The sequence below is a fragment of the Vidua macroura genome, chromosome 3, assembly GCF_024509145.1.
Source record: "Vidua macroura isolate BioBank_ID:100142 chromosome 3, ASM2450914v1, whole genome shotgun sequence".
Taxonomy (NCBI): Eukaryota; Metazoa; Chordata; class Aves; order Passeriformes; family Viduidae; genus Vidua; species Vidua macroura.
In genome coordinates this window covers 21,859,970-21,879,242 of record NC_071573.1, presented here as the reverse complement: position 1 = coordinate 21,879,242, position 19,273 = coordinate 21,859,970, and the positions used below count along the sequence as shown (strand labels likewise).

Below are 19,273 nucleotides of genomic sequence, written 5' to 3'. Positions count from 1 at the left end.
ATTTTCTTAAGATTAGGGTGAGGTTGTCAGACTGAAATAGCAAGAAAGCACCTATTAATAATTCTTGTATATTAAAAGGAAATGATCAGTGAAAGCCATGATCCTGGCCTATCATAAGGAAACCTGGTACATTTTTATTACCTATGCTTAGAGCATGAGAACAAAGAGAACAATTTAAGCTCCTCTGCAACTGAATTTTGCCAAGCTCTGGCAGTGTGCAAGAGATGTGTAGATGCCCACAGCCTTTCGAGCAATGAACAAGTAGAGCACACCTTACCACAAAGAGAAACACTCAGAAAAACTAATTTTCCCCTCCAGCAATGTAGCTGCTACATCATCCCTAACCTCTTAATGTCACTGAGAGCCAAAGCAGCCCGCTGAATAGAAAAATCCCTCAAAGCTGTCATCCCAGCAATGTGGGTCAGCTCAGGAATGACACATTTCTAGGCAGATTTAAAGCTATACACTGTGGGGACAATGCAGATATGGAGCTGCCAGTCTGTTTACAAACTGAGGTGTATTTTATAACACCCAAAAATGAGAGTGTCACTCTTTGTGCAGGACATGTCCCCAGTACTAAAAAGGGTGCCACTCCTTCCAGGGACACATCCATATTTGAAGGGAAATGCTTGTGTATTGGTGCTGCCTGGAAACTCCTGCAAACAATTTTTTATTGCCCTGACAAGTATTAGTCATGAATTAGTCAAGGTTTATGGAATCATATCTGCCAACAGCTCCTGCAAGAAACACTGGGAACCAACAGATGCAATGGAACAGGTTTAGAACTGAGGGCTTTTAGCTCAGCTGAAACAGTGCTTCATTCTTATGTCAACTGGACTGCAGGAGTCAGGGATTCTAACTTACCTGGAGTGTCACTCACCACCTCCCCTGAACTTCACGTTCAACCGCTGTCAGGATCCCTTTAACACTTCCATGGGCAAACTGGCCCCCACGTACAGTCTATAGCACTCAGGTTCAAAGCCTCTTTTCATAAATCAAGTCAAAGGTACATCACAAACAACCCTAAATGGACTCACTTTTACCTCTGGGCAGTTAGTTATACATTCAGTCCTTTTCTCCACTCACTTCATTCCCATGGCCATCCTGATCCAAGATCCTTTAAAGATGTACAGTGGAAGGACAGCCAGCAAGTGGCCTTGGTTTTGATCATAGAAAAGAAAGATTATGAAAGTCTGGAGAGCAGCTGAATTCTCTTGGCTCTCTTGGACAGAAAATTTTTAGTGCAGAGCTGGTCACCTTATAGGGTCTGAACCCTTATTTATGCCAGATGCCAGTGTATGATAGTGGTTACATGCATTAAAGGAATGTGACAGATCAAATATGGAGGGAAACTCCAGTGACAAACCTAAGGCCACTGAAGTTTTTTAGGAAATTTAAAATTTTAGCATTCCCAGTGATGAACCCTAATTGTGTTTGGAAATTACAGGCCATGGACTTCAGGCAAATGCATCAAACTCACAGAATGAAAATAGCCATAAATTGATTACAATAAAAGCATATCTGACAAGTTCATTTTCATTGCCAAAGCCAATAGCAGTATGCACAATAATCATAGAAACAAGGGAATTCTACTTCAAAAAGGTCTCACAGATCAAAAAAAGCCCTAAGTGCTGTGATACTAAATCTTTACTACCAATAGCTTTCAGCATCTTCACTTTATAAGGCTTTGGAGACTTTAATGCTCCAATTACAACATCCAGCATGGATAATCCAGTAGTATTTTCTGACGACCAGCATTAAAAGACCACATGCCTGTGTCCTTAACTTTGGAGCTTGGCAGAGGGACAGACATAATTTAAACAGTGTCTGCTGGTGGTCCTGCAGCAGGTGATCCCGGGTCTCTGGATCTGTCTTTGTACAGCAATTGGCCACAGACTGTAAGGGGATGTACAGGAACTTTATAGCTCAGCACGCACAGCTGAAAAGCTGAATCATTCATCAAAAAGAAAGAGCAATTGTGTTTATATGGCAAACAAATCCCTTGCTGGATGCTCAAGAGTCCTGTTACTCAAAGAAGTTGAAGGGAAGAATTCCTAATTTGATTTGGTGGAGTTCCCTGCCTGCTCCTAGGAGCTGCTGGAGCTGAGGGCTCTCCTCTGAGATCAGCTGTCTGCTCTGGCTGATTTTAATGAAGGACTAGCACTACCAAGAAGAGCTTAAAACCTGGGGAGCTGAGCCTTGTGTTACTTGGAGTGTGGCACTGTGGCCTGGAGCAGAGGCAAGGGCTGGTCTGCCCCACGGAGTGTCCTCTCCATCACAGCCTCCACAGAGCCACATCCCTTGGAGCAGGGCCAGGGGAGGGTGGCACAGGCTCCATTCCTCATTAATTGAGGAATTAATGATGTTCACCTGGTGATTTTTTCCTACCCACTATGGTCAAGAAGCTTTTTAAACTCTGCCTGGAGGATGCTGCAATAATTCTGCAATGTTGACACTGGAACTGGAAGAGGGAGGAAAGATTTCTGGCATTAGCATATTCTCATTTAACATTGATGGCACAGAATAAAGACATTGCATGACTTTTTAAAAGCCACTGGTAGAGAGATAACAGTGGAGTTACAGATATTTACACTGCTCAAAATCCATTTTTTAGTCAATGTTCAAAGGCTAGTGGTTTTAGTCTGTGGTCCAAGTGGACAGGTGGTAAATCACTTTTTGCCCAGTATTTTTTATGTGAGCCAAAAACTAAAAGAAAAAATGTCTTGAAGTATGGGACCTTTACTTATTAAAAAAAAAAAGGATAGGAACAAGCAAGCTTATTTTCCAACTGTGATTATTTGTCTCAAGCTACTAATTCATCTTTTGTGTAGAACATTAATTTCTTGGTTAGCTGGGTTAGCAGAAAGCAGAAAGCCAGCCATTTCTGTTTGACATAGGGATGGAGAGGATTAGAGACATTTGCACCTTATAAAGAATAACACCTCTTCCAAACACATCGTGAATGCCTGCTCATTATGCAAAGAGTGAGAACAGATTAAGATGAAACTTCCAGATGAGAAAGACACAGATAAAAACCTGCCAGTTCCACTGTGCAGGAAAATGCTGGTGTGTCTCACTCAGAGAATCATCTGAGAGGGGGAGACACTCTCTGCCTTGCTCACAAACTGAAATAGAACAAGAGTTTCTCCTGACCCTCACTTGTCATTTTTGTACACATCAGGACACTAATTATCACCAGGAATCTGGACACCTGTCACCTGGCTACGGCATCCCAACCAACGTTAAATTCAAGCTGTCACTTACTCCATGAGAGCACAGCTGTGTGTGTCCCAGCAGGTCTGACCCTTCCCATCAAGGGTGGCCAGGTCCCCACCTGAAGCTTTACTGGCTGGCTTCTGGAGCCTAAGGAGGGATCCTTTTCCATATACTGCCCCCGTATAAACACACGCTTAGGGATGCAAGATCTGAAAATTATATTTTTTCCAGGAACATGTTTGTTCCTTTTCCTTCTTCTTTATGAACACTGTGCTAATAAACTTGGTTTCTTGGTTCCCTCAGTGTTATCACCCTTAATACCTTCAGAATAAAACAAATCATTAACCAAGAAGTTTTTCTTTCATATTCAGAAGAATTCCTGTCCAGTTCACTTGACAGACCTGTCCATTTCCACAGATATTACCAGCAAATGAATCACACCTGTACTGCACAGTATAGAGCCTGAGGAAATTAATTCTGCACTTTGAATACTAAAAAAGGGAATTTTCTATTCTATACTTACATTTCAATTTACAGAAATGTACAAAACCCAGTGTATTTTATTTCTAAAATAGCAAAACAAAAGTTCCCATTAAAATGTCCAGTATTCTAAGTAGGATGGAAGAAAACTACTGGACTTAACCACTCATATCCAATCAAAAGCTTGAAGAAGAAATTTAGAAGTTTGTAAAAGGAAGGAAATAGCAAATCCAGTTGCTTTAAAATAAGCCCTGTCAAAACATCTCTTTATAAGAACAGCTGCTTAATGAGACTTTTTTTAAATGACACTCTTCAGGAATGTAAGCAGAACAGGAAGCATTACTGGAGTAAATTTTCATTGATTGTGAACATCAGCTTAACAATATCCTAATGAAACATTCCTACAACAAATTCTGCTGGCACTGTGAAGGGAGACTTGGTGCCTTTTACAGCTGTACTGGAACAAACTTGGAGGCCATTGAATTTGTGTTCTGAAAGTGATGCCGTGCTTTCAGGAACTTTTCTCATTACTTGTTCCCACAGCAAAAAAGGAGCACCAAGAGTAATAACAGAATAGAAAGTTTGGAAACAACTGAGCACTCATACATAAAGTAAATCCTATTTAGGCCTGACTGAATGTAATGAAGATGCAAGATTCTTACTTTGAACTCTCAAAGAGTTGCTACAGAATTTATTTCTTGAAAGCCTAGAGCAAGAATTATTAATGATATTGTATTCTCAGCCAACAGTATCCAAATTCTTTTCAATCTTAACCTTTCTTGATTACTTAACCTTCACAATGCCACTTAGATGTTTTCTACAGAAAAGACATCTAACAGGTAAGCAATTTCTTCTCAACCACTCAGCAAGCCAGGAACATACCCCAGGTCTTCTGGCTCCAGACTGCTGGCTGTACCCCTAGAAAATCACCCCTGAGTAATTCTGAACCAGCTTTGACACTGAGGTAAGCCTTTCAATGTGCACACAGTGAGAACTTCTCACCTTCTATAGAGTGTGAAATTAATTGAATAATCAAGTTTTTTAAAGAAAAGCTGCTCTCTGGTCTAGCTTTGACAAACACCATCTTAATGAGAATTTAATGAAACAGTATAAAACTAGTTTCAAACATATTTTAATAATAATTTAATATCAACTGATTCCAAAATGGAAACAGACAGTGTTTTACAATCACTTATGGTACATGTTTCCTTCCTGGAATTGCAAATTACACAGCAGGTTTTGCAGTTCCAGTCAGTTGAGCTCCTACAGGAGCATCATGCCAAATTCACACTCAACCTCAACAACTCTGCCCTTCCCAGCACAGTACCCTGTGAAACATTGATATCAATGCTAAAGTTTTTAGTTTCAAATACATTTCATAACAAATACAGGATGAAGCACACTCTAAGTGATATTTTCCTATAAATTATAAGTTAAACAGTGAAAGTTTAATGTAAACTACAAAAAAATTGATGACAAGTTTGCAGCTAGAACGCTATGACTTCTTTTAGCAAATGGCCTGCAATTATATTTAAGGAAATATTTATATTCATTATTAATATGTGAATGCTTGGAGCACTGTGGTCTCATTTACAGCAGATAATTTTGGCTTTCTTCATCACTTTCTTCCAATTTTGTTTCTTCCTTCCCTCATGAGTGGATGGCTTTATGATCAGCAATGGTCTTTTTAGGACTTTGAGAAGCAGATGCTGGGGACTACACAGACACTTTGCAGGAAGGACTTAGAAAACTCCAAAATAAATCAAGGCTTGGGTATTTGACAGGCATCCCAGGATAACCTGAGGACTAGAAAAGGTCAAAGTGCTTAGAAGTATAATGGAGATAGAGGGGGGAGAGAGAGCAGTCAGGAAGCTGGCTAAGAAAACCAGACAGCTAAAGGCTCCTGTGAGGAATGTCTGGAAAAGCCAGTGCTCACTGAAAGGAGGATGCATCAGTGGGTTTTTATGTTACTTTAATCCCTCTTTTTTGAATAGCTTTTTTTCTCTGTTGTAAGCAAGAATCCCTTGAGTTTGTGTGGGGTAACCTACACCAGTCATCAGGGACTGATGGAGACAAGGAAGGCTGGAATAGACAAGCTGTAATCCAGGGTTCAGCTGAAGGCTGAGGAAATCAAGCTATTCCACATAATGAAGGAAAAGCACAAGATCCCATTCCCAATGGAGAGCTACAAGGAAAAAAAAAAAAAAAGAGGGGCAAGGAAAACCAGCAGATGATCTTAGCACTGTAATTTCACAGATCATTTTACAAGACCAGGAAGGCATGGAGGAGTGTTGGTTTCTGTTATTTATGTTCAGTTCCCAAGTGTCTGCCTACACTGATTGGTGAAAGTTCTGCCCTTTAAATACCGGGTTTTATCTCTGGAAATGAACAAGAGAGTAGACTTCCTGATGCACAGAGTCTGTAGCTACAGTACCCTCCATTTGAGGAAGATGTTCTGTGAGTGCACCATGTCCATAAAGCAGAGAGAAGTTTGATTTCAAGGTAAGCAATTTGTTATTTTCCCTTCCAAGGAGCCTTGTCAGATACAGTTAAAGATTAATATCATAAAATAACCCTCAGGAAAATTTTTTGTCTGCATTGCCCCAGCTAACTCACAGTATATTCAAAGCACTACGGATAAAACACTACATGCATCTGGCAGCTAATATGGAACTTCAGGGCAGAAATTATGGCTCCATGAACAAGCTGGGATGTCTGGCTGATTCTGGAAATGCTAAGGAGTTTCTGAAAGGTACAGAGGGGATAGAGCAGGGGTAAAACAAAGATTTACCGTGGAAGTCCTTTGCGACAAGCAATACCAAAGACATGAAAGAAACAGATTATGTTATTCTGTTGCTTTCCTGAAAAACTACAAACAGTGGAGAAGGCATCTATTTCAATCCCAGCCAAAATCAAAGAAGATTTCTGCAATGCAAAAAAGGAACAGTCACTAAGAAATATAATGCTATTTATGTTCTTCAATGTCTTCAACTTGGGGCCTGTTCTCTAAACCCTCCATCCCTCACAACAAGAGAGGCAAAAAGCCCACTTTGTTGTGTATCCATTCTGTCTTTGGGTTTGGACTATTTTTCTTCATGTTTCATTTTGCAATATAGCTGCTGGAGTTAAGAGATTGGATTACTATTTAGCAGAATAACTTCTGCTAGACTTCTCTGTCTAGCATTTCATGCCTCTGTGCTCCTTTTGAATTCAATGCTTTTCCACGCCTCTTCTCTTCAGCTGTGGGTAACAGATGAAGTTCAGCATTTTCCAACAGAACAAAAATCCAGATACTCCAAGTTAAAGTGTTCACCTTCCACACTCATACATGGATGCATGTAATTTCTGCACTCCTGGTGATTAATGAATCAATTGTCTACAGTGCAGAAGCAAGCAGAATTATTGAATGACTTTTTCTAAAGAAAAATATACTCTTTAACTTCTTCATCACATTTGCTTTCCATGACAAGCACCCCTAGGGTGAGACACTGTCAGCCTATTTAGTCCTTTGGGTATCAGGCTAGAGGTGTCACTGCCATAAAGGTGTTGCCCTAGTAAAGGTCCTTAGATATATGGCTGTCTGCTGCTATTTGAGCATTTACTGCTGCTTGTAGTTTCTGAGTCACACATTTTGCTGTAGGCAGTGAAATACCACTGTAGTCAGAGCTATTAAAAACCAGGCTACCAATGTGTCCTATGCTAACATTAACTCAGTTAACCTGGATGACCTCTTTGGCTGTTGAGCAGTATTTAATTTATTCTCCTTCCTGCCTGCTGGAGGAGTGGGTGCAAACTTAAACCAGAAACCTGGTATCTACCTCACTTAATTTCTCAATACCACAGTGTTTCATAACTTGCTTGTATTGCTGCCCTTTGCTCCCTCTACAGGACTTCTGTCTGTTGGCAATGTGCTGCATCAACATTATCATCCCTGAGGATACACATCAGTCTGTCATGTTGGAATTTATCTAAAGCCTTCTCAAAGTCAGCAGAGAAATACAGAGAGAAATATATTTGTACCAATGTATAACATCTCAGGCTTAGGATTGCTTACTTTGTCCTGTTTCCTGAACATAACTGATTACAGACTGACTTCTATCCCTTTTTCTCAGAGTGTTGCTCTATATTCCTTCAAGAATTTGAAAGATTTTAAGTGCCTAGTTTGTCAGATAGACAGCTTGGTGTCAATCACTGTTCGTGGCCTTAGGAATTGTTATGGAAGAATGTAGATCTGTGAAGCTTCCCTTCAAAGTGTCCTGCATGTAGTTGGTAACAAAGTTTCAGCTATTTTGTTTTGAACTATTACAAGACTATGGCACTTCATCTCTAGTATCACTGTTTTCTGTCATACCCTTTATTTTCAAGGCTCTAAGACAGAATTATCAGCCCCTCTCTATGAGTGTCTATCCCCAGGCTTATGAGGAGAAAAATTTCTGTTCTGTATTCTTACCTGTCTTTCCAAAGTAGTTTTTTCTCTGCAGCATATTTTGTTGGTTTTCATTTTCATCTGGCTAACCCCTTTTTATATTACAGAAATCTCCTGGTGCCCAGGTAAAGGAGGTTGGGTTCCCTTGCACTTCTGGCTTTGTTGTAAAAATTCTTAATTCATTCCTTCTCCTACCTTTCTTCCACAGTTTCCATCATTTTCAGAATCCTGTCAGTACCTTTATGGCTGCTTAGCTTTGTATCTTTTCATCTACCCTCACAATGAAGTGGTTTTATATTCCAGAATTCAGAAATACCTTCAGTTTTTTTCTGTGTTTTTACTCTCTTCTGTTTATTGAATCTCCCCTTTGAAGTCTATTCCTCATGTTTGTTTCATTTTAATTTTGAATCTACCTACAAAAATTTGAAATTTTCTGTTTTACATTCTTTCAAGTTTAACCTCAGCTAGAGAATCTGCTGGTCCCACAAAGAGAATGAAGTTTTGATATTGCAATATATTTGATTTCTTCCAAGACCAGCTTTTCTGTTCAGCTGGGATGATGCTGAAACAAGACATTCTAGATAACAGGATCATGTCTATTGTTTGCAAATTGAATCAACCTGTTTTCCCTTTTACTCTTAAATACAAAGCCGGGAATTCCCAATGACACTATCCATACAACTGCTTTATTTTCTGGCACTATAATCAAATTCTCCCAGCCCTTCTTCTCTTTATCTGCTTCCCTTGCCACTCCCTACTCAGTTCTTTATAAGAACTATTCTTTACATCTCCTTGGAAGATTTCCAGAGGGCATAAAAAATTAAAATACAGACTCCAGATGGCAAGGAATGTAATCATATGCAGATCATGTTCCCAAAGTACTCATATCCAAGGGGTTTTTTTTCAGTTTGGTTAGGGGTTTCTTGGGTTCAGGGCTTTGGGGGGGTTTTGTTAGGTTTTTTTTGGTTGTGTTGTTTTTTGTTGTTTTTTTTTTCCCCAAAAATCTTGTGTAATATCTTAATTCACTATATCATAAACATTTCCTGGTTTTAAATGTTTCATTTCACAGAGTTCCATACAGGTATGTTTTCAAGTGTTTGTTCCCCTCTGATGTTTTTGGAAGCTGTTTGATTTATTTTACAATTAATATTTATACCCCATGTGGTATTCTTCACTCATTAATTCTGCACCCATATTTTGCATACCAGATTTTACAGAAGGCAATCTCTAACTTACATCAATTTCTACAGATGGATAATTAACCCCAAATTGGTAATTTCAAAATCATATTAAAAAACTCAAAGCCCATTTTCCTTCAGTTTTCTTGGAAGTGTCTATTGAGTTTCAGTACAGAAGAAGGTTTAAAAAGTTTCTGCATAATTGTGGAATTCCACTAGAAAAGAAGGAAATTAAGAAAGTTAAAGAATAAGAAAATTCAGTGTGAAGATGATTCATCTTATCCTCTAAATGACTGCAAAGTTTTCTAGAACTGGTAAAACAAAACCATTTCCTTTACTGTCCTTCTTTGATATCGCTCAACCATTTCAACTGAAGCCACCCAAATGATTCAGCTTGACACTCAAAAGTCAATCCAAATGTTTTAAATCCGGCAAAGGTATAAGCATTTAAGAAGAGGATCTCATACCAGCAAAAACTTAGAAATCTGGGCTAGAGGCATCCTTTTTTTCCAGAGCCATAGCCACTGCCCTGGCCAGATGCAAACAGCTGTTTCTGAGCAGTGGCTGCTCAGCTCTGCACTGCTGGCTGCACTCCAGTGCCAGGTGACACAGTGTCTATCCTCCGCTCTGACTAAAGCAGCACTGATTTCACTTATCAGAAAAAAAGCTTCCTTCCCTAACAGGAAAAATTAGTCTCTCACCTGAGCTGGTAGAAGCGCCGTGCTCACCAATATTGAAGTTAAGGCTGGGAATCATTAGAAAGCCTGATGTGCAATAGGAGCTGTGTGGTCCCTGGTGTGATCTTCTATTTAAATAGACCTACAAACCCTTCTTTCAGAATTTATTTGCCCTAACAAAGAGGAAAAAATTCACCAGATTGATGTATAGTGTTTTTGTGACTACACACAAATTTAGGAAATCCTTCTGTGGAGGCTTCAACAAGAACATACATCTAAATGAGGAAGCTGTAAGCAGCATTGTTTATAGGAGAATAAAAGCTCTCAAATGGTTTGCTATAGCTTCCTAGCAGTCATTTGCTTTTAATCATTACCATATTAAAATACTGAGCAGGAGATGTCATTACAATACATTTTTAATTGAACATGGAAAGAAATAAATGGAATTAATTTGTTATTTGCAAGGTTTCCTCTGTGAAAAGTCCTGCTTGGCAAGATTACACTGCACACATAAAAGGAACACTGAAAAAATGAGCTTGACACTGGAATGCAAGGTAGAGAATTAAAAAATATGCAGGGAAGGAATTTTGTCCACTAATTAAGAGTAGTGGATTGTAACAAGACTCCTGGAGACCGGCACTCCTTGCATAAATCACTTGAACAAGCACTTTCAAACTTTACCCTATCTGGATTCATTTTGAAGACCACTGCACACCTGCTGAAGCAGGCTACAGCACAGTTCACAAGGGGAGCTGTCAGGAGTGACCTTTCAGTGATGCTGGAAGCTCTCTCTCCTCCCCCAAAGCTGAGCAGAACTGGCTCTTGCAAGCGTTGTGCTCCAGATTTGGTCTCCCGTGGTTCACTGAACGAATGCACTGATGGGATGCCCACGTGAAACCACCATGGGAAGTGCTGGCATTTAAAGAGAGCAGTAAGAAAGTGATTCAAAGGGAAGCTGAATCGAAATCAGAACTCAGGAGGCCTCTCTGATGGCCTTGGTCCACACACCATTCCCCTCATCACAGATTATCATAGTTGAGTGGGGATGATAATTTTTGATGAATAATTTAAAATGTAGATCTGTCAGGGCAGAAGTTCTTGCCTCATGTTTTAAATTGTCAAGAAAAAGAGCCTCTCTATGACTTCATAACAGAAGCAAGAAACAATGAGCACATGAGTTTTCTCAGGTATTTTGATAGCAACTGGGATGTGCAGCTGTGTTAAGTGACAGTAAGACATAACTTTTCCTGCTTCACACGCTTGAGTTTCATGCTCTTATCTTCCTAACTGAAGAACTATCATTTTTCTCAAATCAGTTATATTGTTTGGATTAAGCCTAACAGGGTCCTTCTGATTTTTTAATGTGTTTTCCATGCTATAAACAACAACAAACAAGCCTTCCAAAAATGGCTTACATAGAGCTGATTGAGGATTAATCTTTCATGGTGAGCTAAATAAATTAAAAGAAAAATCATCTTGTTTTGTCATTCCAAAATTGCAAAGGCATTTTAGAATTTTGGAACTTGAATTCTCAGCTAAAAATAAGGATCATTTAATTATTTTTGTGCAGTTTGTCTCTTTGTTAATGCTTTTGGCAAATTTTTGCACTTCCAGAATGCTTAGCATTTAGTTCAGTGACATAAGCATCACATATGAATTCCTATAATTGCTTTTAGCTAATTTCTACATATAAAGAGCTTCCTTACAGGCCTGAAATAGAACAAAAATGTAGGTTTTTTAGGGGAATGAAATGCAGAGGATGTATTTGGACTCTCAAGACTCCCTAGGATGTTTCATTCAAGATGTGAAGGTGGAGGAGGGTAGTTTATGCAGTTTTGGCAATGTATGGAGCAATCCATCCGGTATTGCTGTTTTAAATGTTTTAAATGCAAATATAAACGCACTACAACACCCTCCATCCCAGTTCTAGTCACAGATTATTCCTTTTGGCTTGGTAGGATCTACCTGTTTCATACTGAATGCTTTTTATGTTCCTCATCAATAAGTTAGCTCAGTGTTTTTTTAGTTGTCAATCCTTCTTTAAGGTTAACTGCTACAGGAGACAGTGAATACTCGAGTGTGCAGCACTGTGTGGCGCTGAGTAATGACTGCAGCTGGCACAGCCCAAACCAAGAGTTGCTGTGGAGTATTTTTTAGCTGATCATGGAAATCTATCCATGTGTAGGACCTCTGATCATCTGCACAGGAAGGTGAGTTATGTAACTTCCTCTGTGTTTTGATCAGAAAGGCAGCAGAGAGTTTGCATTTTAGAGGCAAAGCAATCATTAGGAGCTTTCCCTCTTGCACTGGGACACTGCGAGAGCAAACCCTGCTTTGGGAACACCATGAGCTGAGGGTGCAGCGAAGCACAGCAGGAACACAGCAGAACCCACACAGGCTCTGCACAGCCACTGGGAACATCACTGAGAATGGAACCGTGGCTACAGCCCTGAGTTAAAACCACAGACAGCATGCAGGTCTTACAAACCAGAAAGAGAAAGAAACAGTAAGGCATTTACCTTCCACATCAAGGCACCTAGGTGGGCTATCTGACCAGATAAGGTTATACATGCACTCAAGGATCTCTGCCCCTTCTAGTTTATATCCAGGAAAGCACTGATAATACACCACTGTTCCTACGGGGAAGGAGGCCCCGAACTCAGATATGTTAATGTAACTATGAGGAAGAACCAATGGCCTCAGGCAACCTGCAAATTAAGAAGAGGGAGGTTTCTTTTATTATCAAGTGCTTATCTCAGTCATCTTCACACATCTCAGTTACAGTTTCTAAATTGAGGAGTGTGATATTTTTCATCCTCTCCACTATGAATGGCATGTCTGCATGATCTGCCTCAGACAGATCTGCCTCATTATCCCGTTTCAAACCCTTTTGTTGTTTAGCCCACACGCTTTGCTAGCGTGGGCTTCACTCCCAACAAATCCAGGAAAGGTTTTCTGAAACTGACAGTATTTTGTTTAACAAACATTCACCGTTTCAGCAGATGGCAATCTCTTTTTGAGGTAGAATTTTTAATAAAGAAAGATTGTAATTTATATAAATGGTGAGTTTTATTCCTCCTCTTAAAAAACGACAGTAATGTAAACCCTCTTAAATATTAAAACCGCTCCTGTGACAAAGTGCACGCAACTGTAAAAGATTTGCAGGCAGAATTAATGACTTTGAAATCCTAGACTGAGAAAGTCTAAAGGGACATGACTTCCTAGGAGCAGTCCCATGATAAATATTGAGTGAGGTCTCAGACTAAGTTATCAAAAAGTTAAGGTATATGTTATCATCAGAAATTTTAAATGTTGTCAGAATCAGAGACTGTGTTGCAGTTCTACTTCTGGAATTACTCCTGAGGGATTTGTATCATGGCTGGTACTGAGCAGTGACAGTTAAATGGTCACCAACCAAATTTGGGGCGACAAAGAGCAGTGAATTTAACAGATGGCATGTCTTTGTAACATGTCTTTCCTCATGGCCCTAGAAATGACCCTCTGGGTAATGCTTGATACTGTTTAATTTTTTAAATTTGCAATAATGTGGGGAAAAGATGACTAGTAATCATGGAATGAAAAATAATATTTTAGAATTACATGACTAATGGAAGCTGCATTATGGCAGTCCATAAATAGGTCTCTTGCCACTACTAGGAATTTGTGAAGGATGTTCATAGGACTCCCATAATTTTAAGCAAGGGAGGAAACAAAGATCAGCCTGAAAACTCTTTGTAAGGTACTGGCATTTAAAATAAAAAGCCTCAGCAGCATTTCAAGCAGCTATTTCCTTGCAATGGTCTTTTGAGGGAGAGGAACAAACCCAAAAGAAAATAAAAGAAAAAGCTTGAAAGCTTTTTGCAGCATGCTATACTACCAGAGCAACAATTTCAATAGCTGTTGAAGCAGCTGGTTATGTCCCTGCTCAAATAAAGCTTCAAGCATCCTATCTGCTGGCTGCTGCTTCCACCCTGATCAAGAATGCTCCACACACAACACACTAATTCCTGCAAACTCAGCAGCCCATTGAGCAGGACAACATAGGCAGCTCCCAGTAGGACAGAAAGAGCACAGATTGCCCAAGCAAGACCAAGCTTACTCTTTTCTGAACTGTATCAGGGAAAATTTGGTCCCTCTGGCTCAGAATTTTAATGCTCATTATGTTCCTGCTCATACAGGACAGATATTTATTTGAATTTGTATGACAGCCAAGCATTTGTGAAAATTCCTAGGTCCCCAAACAAGTCAAGCTGCTTGAAAAACTTCATTTTGACTTTTTTTTTTTTGCTAAGCAAAATCATTCCATACCAGTAATTAATATCATTATCTCATGACAAAAAATAGAGATTAGATTCTTATACACTCTACAATCCTTCCCCACTGCTCTGGCAGGAAAAAAAAGACATCTTAGTGTCATAAGACTCTCCTGCCTTTTATAATGAAAGGGCCATAGAAATGTAACTGACAGCCTACCTAGAGCAAGTAGACAAGTGGCTTTGATCTTACCAGTGCCTGACATGGCAAAAAGGAAAATCTGGAATTCTGCAGTAACTCTATGGAATTTGGCAAAATATGGCTGGGTCTTGAATCTGAATTGCCTATTCTCTGCCTGCCTGGTAACCACAGCACGTGGGTCTTGTGCAATTGATTTCTTAACTTTTATTAGCACTGCTTTTATTTTGAAAAGCAGTTAATATTGACTATTGAGTAGGTTAATATTGACTTTTGAGTAGGAGTAATTGATTGGTTTTCACAGTATAAACACAGCAACAGAAGTAACAAGCCAAGGGGTATTTAGGGTACTTCTGCTTACTCAGTAAATATTGTCTGTCAAAAAGTTTGCCCCTGGATCTTTGGTAAATACAACATCTCCAAATCAATCTTTTAAACATTCATGTCCCCCTACTGCAAAAGTTTTAATCTACCTAAATTAGATGTGAGGTGCACCCCCACAGAAAGGGGTTGTACATTTCATACTGCCTTATGTGATGCCATTGCTGATAAGATACCCCAAAACTGGCGCTTGCTTTGCTACAGTTTCACAAAACCTTCCCTTTGCTGGTAGGCCTGTTCAGATACAATGTGTGCATCTAAAATGCTGAGCTAGCCTGGTAATATGTCTAAGTTTCTGCTATAGTCCAAGGCAAGATCCTGGGGGACAGTCTGATGTGCTACTGCTCCTGAGAAGTGTCCCAGCTTCCCTGCTTGCCCTGACTCTGCAAATTGGTGTGACAGTGTAATTAAGTGCCTACAGAGAAGGGTTAGCTCTACAAGGGGACAGATGGCTTTGAGGAAAGCTGGGACTAACCCAGTCTGCTCTTCCGTTAAAATCTCTTGCTGCTGTTCAGTGGGCCAAGCTTGTTACCAAGACGTGACTTGGTTAAAACAGAATCAGTGGTACTCAGACATGCTTATTAGAAATGTGAAGAGAAAAGGAGCCCAAGATTATTGGATTTCCATTCACTTAAGCTGGCTTACCCCCAGCCATTTCTCACAGTCTAAGCTGAGCTGGGATCCCATGCTGTTGATATTTCTAGTTCTACGGCTAATGGCCTTTCTGGCCAAAATCATCCCTGTGCACACCCTGAATTTTCAGTCAATATATAAAGGTTTAATGGACTGTGAATCTAATCAACAGCTCTGCTGTTGAAGAACAGGTTCCAGTTTCTCCCCTCTACCCTTGCCTTCTGCACAAAGTAGAGGAAAATAAAGTGCAGTTAGAAGCTTAAATTTTTCCACAAGTTAATTGGTGAAAAAATGAAAGATGCCCAGCAGAACTTCTGACTGATTATCTTGGTTGTTTTTTACTTTTTGATGCAGTGTATCTGTGTCAGATTTGAACTTTGCAAACCAAAAAAAAGCAGTATTTAAAGTAGTATTATAAGCATGGGAATGTTCAGGAAGCAACATCTTTCCTGCAGTGAGCAAAGCGGAAGAGATATCAAAAAAATCTTAGCAGCAACACTACTCAAACACTGAACTGTGGAGCTTATCAGATCACTGACATTCTTACAACTGGAGGAAAAAATATTGACAAACTATCACAAGATGCATGAGCTATAAACCAGGATGTGCTGGAGTACTAAACCTTGACATATGGGTAGATTATCCCATGTTCCATCGTCTTGGCATATGGAAACCATGTTGTCTAAGTCAGGGTAACGGATCTGGAATCCTTCATGACAGCTGATTATTAACTTATCGCCAGTCCTGTATGTCTTGTTATGAACCTCTGCATCTTCAACATGTGGAACAAGGCAATCTGTGACTTCACGAGAAAAAGAAATAGTAACTTAATTAAAAAAACATGGCTAGCTCTTCAGTAATCAAGCTCTTAAACAAAAGTTAGCATTCAATATAAGTGCTCTGCTTAAACTGTTTGGAAAATGCATTCATTTCAGTAAAAGTGCCCTTTCCCTAGTACACCACCATTTTACCAAGTCTATAGCATGGTAGGAGAAGCTGAGGTGCTACAATAATGGATCATTCCCCCAGCCTTTTTAAAACCAACAAAATTAGGAGCCTTTAAGAAGACTGTGGTTAATTTTGGCCCTCCATTCATCTTATGTGCAATTATACCCCAAAGTCTGACTATCCCAAGGTTCCATGTGAAGGCAGACTTTGACAGCACTAAGGACAGGACGAAAGAAAAGATAAAATACAGATATGGCACGAGGAACACAGAAAAGCTGCAGTTTTAGCAGAGAGACAGATGAAAATCAGGTACATTTACAACGGTTTATCAAGCTCCATTCCACAGAGTTCATTATGAGAATGCCTTCATTTTAATTTCCTTGATTATGTTTTAAACGAGATATTTTTGTGTGCCTGCATTCATATGCCTCTAGAGGACATGATTTTTAGGGTCCTGAGCAGCATCTTGAGTGCTTGTAGAAGATTCTCAAGAAAGGACTGCAAACCTGAAGTGATACACAGGGATGGGCTCCAGCGCCTGTCTGTGACACATGCATCAGACAGTCACAGATCTCACTGTAGGTACCAGTGCCAGACACCAAAATACAGAATGAAACTCAGAGCACTGAAAGATGTACAAAGTGGAAAGGGGAAGCTGGGGAAAAATCCCCTAGTAATTCAGAACAATTGAGAAACAAGCCAAGAGGGTATGAGGGAATTGTCTGGGTAACTCAAAGCTCATTCTCATCACAAAGGCAAAGTGAGATGAAACCGAAGACATGGAAAGATTAAATATTGTGAGAAAAATTTTGTTTGTCTGCCAGTAGTCAATCCATGACAGAGATTGTAATAAAAGTTTCCAGGCATCAAAACCCAAGAAATATTTCAAACACAAGAAAGACAGGAAAAGTATTATAAGCCTGTGTTATGCTGTTTTATTCCCCTAACACCTCTACCATGAGAGACAATTATATTCATTTAGGAATACTGTATATAGTAAGGGGGAAAAAAAAACCAAAACAACCAGAAATCCCTTGACACTTGCATAGAAGAGAAAGTTTCTGCCATTTTCACGAGTAATTCTTGCTATAGAGGAAGAGGCAAAGCTAAATTTGTATTTAGCAATTAATTGTTAGTATGCACTAAGCAAAGTGATGGTGACAGCTTGTTTGTTTCGAAGCATAAGTTGAAGGAAGAGAAACTGTCATTTAGCACAGCACTCACAAACTACTAAGAGCCAATGTATTTCATAATGTTCTTATTTAGTTAGGCAAACTGAGACTCCGTCACTAAATTTTACTAACCTGAAGTGGGACACTGTTCCTCCCCCAGTTAAAACATACTTTGTATCTTCCCATCACAGGGATGTTTCTAAAATACATTGTACTTAGCTAACTTTTTGGTATGGGACCTGAGCACATTATTAGTTAAAAATTCTTCCATTTCTCTTGTTACTTTTTAGCTTCTTGGCAGCTGCTGCAGGTGCCTCCTGCTGCTGGTAGCAGGAAAGGCTGGCAGCCTGCCAGGCAGGCTGAGAAACTGCAGCAAGAAGTTTACTTGGAATTTATTCATTTATAAATGCACAAGTCTGGGAGGATCCATGCCCTAACTGGAGGTTGTAAAATACACTGGCAAGGGTGCAGACATTACTTTCAAAGATGGAACAGTTTTCTCTCTCTCTGTAAAGTTAATCAGCAGAGAAGACAGCAGAGGATGCCCCAGAAGAAATGCTTTACACTAAGCCATAAATGCTGTCATGAAGAGGCTGTCCTGGGCACCCCACGAGGATGGGATGAGATAGATGGAGAACCTGCCTGGCAGCCACGCAGCAGGAGACTGGAGATGGATGCCAGAAGATAACATCAGTGAACAGCTCCCTCTCTTGCTACAACGTCTTTCTGTTGCTATACAAATAAACGAGGTGTGTGTACACACAGCACAGTAAAACATGAGATTTCCCTTTCAAAGTGGAGCAAATTGATTCTGTAACAATGATCTATCACAGCGACTCCATCCATATTATTCCAAGGAACAGCTGTAGATGGGATCATTTTAATCGGGTAGATGTTGGCAGAGAACAACGATAAGTTGCTCACTGCACCGTCCTCCGCCTGCCACATCCTGGCTGACTTTGATAACAGGCTTATTACAAGCCCCAGCTAAACACCAGACCAATGGACCACAATATTACAGCTCTTTTTCCTGATGCCTTGCAAGCAAAAACTTGCTTTCCCACTGGCTGAATTCATATTGTTTAGCACTTAGGCATAAACTGCAGTAGCCACCTCTCCACAAAAAACTGGATTAGCTGGCACCAATTCTGCTTGGAAAAGTGACTGAATTTTAAAATGTCCTGTCCTATAAAATAAACTACTTTATTCTAAGTCCTTCTCAGCAAATCTGTGGAAGCTGCTAAACCATTTAAGGGAATATACAGTCTTTAACCAGCATCGAACAGCAAAGGCTATGACTTACACTCCTTTCTGGCAGTTTTACATGATCTGCTTATGTCTACTGAGTGAGTATTAAAATGGGACAGCCAAAAGGACACATTTCTTATCTTGCAGGGGCAGAAAGAGGTGGGGCAGAGCCAGCAGGCTCAACAGCCTGACAGGCACAAGGCACCTTGCCCTTACTTTCATGAAGATTTGTACATTAGGAACTCTTGGCTTTAGCAAACCAAGTGCATTCCTCATCACAGAAAATTGGTCTGAAGAATAAAATTTGTTAAACATTAGAGTGTTTTGCTCAGGTGCAAACAATGCAGAACCTCTGAGAACTGTTCCTTCTACCTCATGGGGAAGGAAGATCACCCTACCTCCTCCCAAGAGCACTTGGACCACAACAGCAACTCAGAAGGAAGGCATGACGTAGACGCCATG

At 39.9% G+C, this 19,273-nt stretch overlaps 1 protein-coding gene across 3 annotated transcripts in view; it reads right to left on the bottom strand.

Annotated features, from left to right (window-relative positions):
* Window positions 1–19,273, bottom strand: part of SUSD4 (sushi domain containing 4) — a 71,151-nt gene that overhangs the window by 6,134 nt on the left and 45,744 nt on the right. For all 3 annotated transcript variants that reach the window (XM_053973884.1, XM_053973883.1, XM_053973882.1), the window contains exons 4-5: window positions 16,066–16,245; window positions 12,497–12,685 (exon numbers count right to left, since the gene is read on the bottom strand). In XM_053973884.1, coding sequence (XP_053829859.1) covers window positions 12,497–12,685; window positions 16,066–16,245 — 369 coding nt within the window. The remainder of the gene's footprint in view (window positions 1–12,496; window positions 12,686–16,065; window positions 16,246–19,273) is intronic.